Source organism: Pteropus medius, unplaced genomic scaffold (genome assembly GCF_902729225.1).
Source record: "Pteropus medius unplaced genomic scaffold, Ma_sr-lr_union100, whole genome shotgun sequence".
Classification (NCBI taxonomy): domain Eukaryota; kingdom Metazoa; phylum Chordata; class Mammalia; order Chiroptera; family Pteropodidae; genus Pteropus; species Pteropus medius.
In genome coordinates this window covers 1-5,257 of record NW_024354915.1, presented here as the reverse complement: position 1 = coordinate 5,257, position 5,257 = coordinate 1, and the positions used below count along the sequence as shown (strand labels likewise).

Sequence of the window (5,257 nt, the reverse complement as noted above, 5' to 3'; positions counted from 1 at the left end):
TTGTTCTCTGGCTGGGCCCGGGCCGGACAATAAGTTGAGGACACACATCCTTGCAACAATTGTGAGCTTCTGTCCCAGGGCCCGAGGTACCACGGGGACATCGTGGCAGGTGTGCCTTGGTCTGACCCTGGCTGCCTGTCATGGGAGGACAGGCTCGACACCCCGCATCCCCGTGATTCGGACGAGGGACTGGACTGGGCTGGGGCTCAGGAATGGGGAGCAGCATCCCCACGGGCAAAGCCTGGGGGCAGGGGGTGGGAAGGGGTGGTGCCAACAGCAGGCTGTGCTGCTGGGTGCTGGGAAGGGCTTTGGGTCCAAGGCGCCCTTGGGGACGCCGGGCCCGGCACAGAGCATCCGGAGCCCCCAGGCTGTGGGTGATAAGACCCCATGTGACACCAGAATGGGGGTCAGGCAGAGTCCGTGCTGAGAGGCGGCTGGGCTCAGGGAGCTCGGGGAGCTTGGGGAACCCTGCGCTGGTGGAAGTACCCCGTCGGACCTTCAACAGCAGCCCCCACTGGCCAGCTCGGCAGAGCCCCTCAGGGCCCCCAACCCGCATCAGGTCAGGGTGTCTGAGCCTCAGACGGCACATTCGCTCAGGATCCCCGGAGTCAGTGCTGTCTGGGCCCCACCAGGCCCCCAAGTGCAGAGATGTTTGGGGTCCCTAGTCGAATGTGGACCTGCAGGATTGGGGGTTCCAGGTGGACCCAGTCTTGCTCTGACATGAGGCGTGGTGAGTAACAAAGGGGCGATGTGGGCTGGTGGGACTCGGCTCCCCTGCCCGCTGTCCAGCGGGACCCCGCTTCCCGGCCCGCTGTCCGGTGGGCAGTTGCTGAGCTGAGCCGGTGCTCGGAGTCCCAGGCCTTAGCACACAGAAGCCCAGAGGGACCCGCAGGCCCTTAAATGTCCAGCTGGGGCCTGACCTCCCGAGAAGGATAGGTCTTAGCCAGGGTTGTCCCTAAAGAGAACCAACAGCGGCATCTCTGGTCTGGTCTGCACGAGCTCCCAGCTCCGCGGCAGGCATCACCCCCGTTTCACTGGTGAAGCGACCTGTGCCTGGGCTTGTGGGCACGGAGTCCGGGGCAGCCTCACGACACCACCACCCATGGTGCCGCCGGCCCTGCATGGGCCCGGACCTGGCCGCGGTCAGTGTCAGGCGCACCTGCACCCGGCCCTGCGGCTCACGCCGGCCTCCCGTCCACAGTCCTCGTCCCGCCGTGCCGGCCTGTGCTGCACCAACTGCCACACGGCCACCACCACGCTGTGGCGACGTGACGCGGAGGGCCAGCCCGTGTGCAACGCCTGCGGCCTCTATGCAAAGCTGCACGGGGTGAGTGGGGGCGGGGCCCCCCCACGGCCCCCCACGTCCCCCCCACACCGAGGGACCGGAGGGCTGGAGAGAACGGGGCCGGCTGGCACGGGGGGCGGGGGGGTGCTGGCCTGCTACCCGCGGGTCACCATTGTGTGTCTGGGCTCACTGAGCCCCACCCCCCCACAGCCCTTCCGCCCGGGCAAGGCTGGACACCTGACACCTCGTCTTGCCTCTGCACCCCTGACGCCTCCGGCCCCCGGGCTCGGAGGGGTTGGGGTGGGTCAGCTGTTCCACGCCCTGCCTGGAACACAGCACCGAGCCCGGGGCGGCAGCTCACCCAACGGGGCGGTGAGGACGCGTCGGCTCCAGGAGTGACCGGCTCTGCAGGGCCGTGATCGGAGCAGGTGTCCATGTGGGAGGCCCCAGGGGTGAGCAGGGAGAGGGGCCAACCGTCCACCCTGCCTGTCTCCGCCAGGTGCCCAGGCCCCTGGCCATGAAGAAGGAGAGCATCCAGACACGGAAGCGGAAGCCTAAGAGCACGGCCAAGTCCAAGGGCAACTCAGGTGCGGGCCGGGGCCCACGAGGGTGCCCGTGGGGAGCCCCGGCCCCAGCCTCTGGGGCCGCCCCCAGCCCCTCCGGTGGGGCGTGTGCTCTCGCCGTGGAGTCACTCTGAGTGTCTCGCACTCTACCATTAGAGATTTACACCTTTGGTACAAGCTTTGTCCTTCTGAAGTACAAGTACCGGCTCTATCCGGGGATGGCTGTGCTCAGGGGAGGGGCAGGGGGGACGGAGGAAGCCAGGCCCAGCCCCCCTCACCCGCTGCATGTCCGAGCTGAGCGGCCAGACCTGGCAGCTTCTGCACACGCCCCACTGTCCCTCCCAGGGTCCACAGGCCACAGCACAGCCTCCCCGTCCTCTGTCTTCAACCCTGAGAGCCCAGCGGCCACTTCGAAACCCGAACCCAGCCTGGCGCCCCCTTCCTGCCCTGGACCCAGCGTCACCTCCCAGGTAAGGCAGGTATTGTGGGTGGATGTCTGGAGCTGGCTCCCGGGCACCTCAGGGACCCAGACTCCTGGATGGTTGGGAGCCACTGTGGGGCCCCTCTGGGAGCTCAGCCAGTCACTGGTGCTGAGGGCTGACCTGCGGCCGACGCTGGGCCGGGAGCCCTGTGTGTGCTGCCACGTCGGCCCTCACAAGGGGTCCCCCCGATCCCAGGACTGAGAGAGCCCCTTGGGCTGAATCTCCCTGCCGTGAGGGCTCTCGGCCCCAGGGGAGGCCACCGGGGCTCCTGCGTTCTCGTGTGTCCCCTGTCCTCCCTGCAGGCCTCCGGTCAAGCAGACGAGCCCCTGGCCCCCAGCCACCTGGAGTTCAAGTTCGAGCCCGAGGACTTTGCCTTCCCCTCCACGGCCCTGGGCCCCCAGGTTGGCCTAAGGGGGGCCCTGCGCCAGGAGGCCTGGTGTGCGCTGGCCTTGGCCTAGGTCCTCGCCACCCACTGGACCTGCCTCGCTGCCCACGTCTCTCCAGCACCGCAGACTCCACCTGCCCGCCCGCCAGAAGAGCCGGGAGCCAGCAGGACCCCGAGGCCCAGGGCGCCCCTCGGCACCTGGCAGTCAGGCCCTGGAGCAGGAGGAAGGTGGCTGGGGAGGGGCTCGAGCCCCCCACAGACAGCAAGGGACCCCAAATGCTGCACCAGCCTCTGACGCGCACTGGCCACGGCAGCCACGTGTGACCGGGGATGGCCGCCTCCAACCTGAGCTCTGCCGGCAGCGCTCGGCACCCCATCCTGTGCCCACAGGTCACAGCAGCTGGACAAACCCGCCTTCTGCTGTAAAACCGGGTCTGAGGTGGACTGGCCGAGGCCCCGACCCAACCCGAACGGGACCGGGGGAGTGGCGGACACGGGTGCCCGCGAGACTCGGGGTGGGGAGTCCCACCCCGAGCACAGATTGCCCGGGATGGTGTGCAGGCCACGCACCGCACCAGGAAGCCACCCCAGGGGGAAGCCTTCACCTCGTGGCCCTCATGGACTCCCCTATTTATTGGGACGGGTTTCCCAGAGGGGCGGGAAAGGGCCCCGTTCTGACTCCATGAGCACCCCTGGGGGGCAGGACGAAGCGCCTGGGGCCCCGACCCAACTCACGCGGGCTGCCGGCCCACCTGCTGTCCCAGAGTCCCGAAGCGCACCCCTTTCTCTTACAGGCCCCCCCCACCGGTCGGATGGTGAATTTGTTGGTCAGTTGGCCAGATGCAGCTCTGCCAAGGGGGCTGACGCATGGCCCGGACAGCTTAGTGTCGGGGAGCAGAGGGGAGCGGGGTGCGTCACTTCTGTTCAGAAGCTGCCTCTTACCAACGAGACCTGTTTTTTCCAGGGAAGCCAGAAACTGGAAAAAAAGTTTCAAAGCCTGCCAATTGATAGCATCTTTCCCCGACTCTCAAAAATCTTTCGAATCCTGTGAACCACCTGAGACAGCTGTGAGCAAGTCACTACTGTGCCACCCTGTCGTCACTGGCGTCAGCTTCCAGAACATGTCCCTCGCAGTTCAGCCAGCCCGACGCCCACATGGTGTGGTCTTTTTATGTTTTTCAAAGACAAACGAGGCCATAAGAAAATGTCTAAAATAAAGACCTTGACTTTGCTTTCCTCTCCCATGGCCTGCGGGGGCTCCTGGTCTCCCTGTCTGCGGGGCTGTGCCCAGGGTCCCTGCCGGGTGGCCAGACATGCGACCACTGTCCTGGGGAGAGCTTGCTGCCGTCCCGTCTCCATGCCCCCTGGCCTTCCCGGGGACCCGCGGCGAGGGAACAGGCTAACGGTCGCCCGTCTCGTCCAGCCTCCCCGCAGCCCCTCGGGGCGAGCGCTGCCCCGTGCAACGCCATCGCTCACCCTCCCCCTTCGGGAGAAGCCGGGGCACGAGGCGACACGAGGCACCGGCCACAGCAGGGCCGGGCATGGAGGGGACGGCAGCGCGTCCTCCCACCGCACCTCCGCCCGCCAGGGAGCCCAGTGGCTTCTCCCAGACCCTCGGTTTCCCCATCTGCAGGTGGCGGAGGGTGCCGCGCGCCTGTGCCAGGGCCTCTAACCCGTGAGCACGTGCAGGGGTGTGGGCCCGAGAGGCCCCAGTGTGTGGAGGCCGCCTCGCCACTTAGCAGCCCGAGGGGGCTTCCTGGAGGTGACCACAGTGGGACAGGCAGACGGGCAGGGGCCCCATGGATGGACAGGAGGGGCCGGATGTTGGTGAAGGGGAGTCGCCAACAAAAAGGGGAGGTTTGGCGAAGGGGAAAGGAAGAAGCCGTCGCTTCTGTCTGTCTCTGTCATTTGTAAGGACGCGCCCAGGATGCGGGGGGCTCGGCGCCCCACCTCCGGGTAGGAGCCTCGCTGCTAAATTTAAGCCCTGCTCCCCAAGCATCTCTCCAGGGCCGGAAGCTGTCAGGACCTGGAGCCGTAACAGAGCCCCGAGCACCCCCTTCCTGCAGCTCTTCCTCCCACCCACCCCCTCCCCCCCAAGGCTCTGCCAGCTTGTCACAAACAACTGGACGCTGGGGAGGCGGGCAGGCCGGGGCGGCCCAGGCTGCTGGGCAGAGCAACAGGATGCAGGCGGCCGCCTGACTGTGCGCCTCGCCTCCCACCCGCTCTGTGGCCGAAGCCGGGTCCAGAGAGCCCGGAGGAGTGGCCCCCCGCCCTGCAGCAGCCTGTCTCGTCCGCCGGGGCTGTCCACCGAGCCCCCACTGGGGAGACCCTAGGGTGAAGTGGGGCACGGGGCATGGGAAAAGCGGGGGCCCTGAACCAGAACAACTCGTCAAGCACCCCAAAGCCTTCCACCCGGGCTTCGCTCCAGACGCAGAGCGGCAGCCACACATCCACGGACGACCCTGCAGAAGCAGGCGCCACGCGCGCCCGTCGTGCTGCCCGACCCCATCCAGCCTGCCGGGCGCCAGGCCATCCCTGTGGG

At 67.5% G+C, this 5,257-nt stretch overlaps 1 protein-coding gene across 1 annotated transcript; it reads left to right on the top strand.

The window, feature by feature from the left end:
- Positions 1–275: 275 nt before the first annotated feature.
- LOC120598037 (transcription factor GATA-5-like) lies at positions 276–3,946 on the top strand. Its single transcript, XM_039856780.1, has 5 exons — positions 276–730; positions 1,202–1,327; positions 1,785–1,872; positions 2,194–2,318; positions 2,633–3,946. Exons 3-5 carry the CDS (start codon positions 1,803–1,805, stop codon positions 2,786–2,788), a joined length of 351 nt encoding a protein of 116 aa, XP_039712714.1. The 5' UTR covers positions 276–730; positions 1,202–1,327; positions 1,785–1,802; the 3' UTR covers positions 2,789–3,946.
- The last annotated feature ends 1,311 nt before the right edge of the window (positions 3,947–5,257 follow it).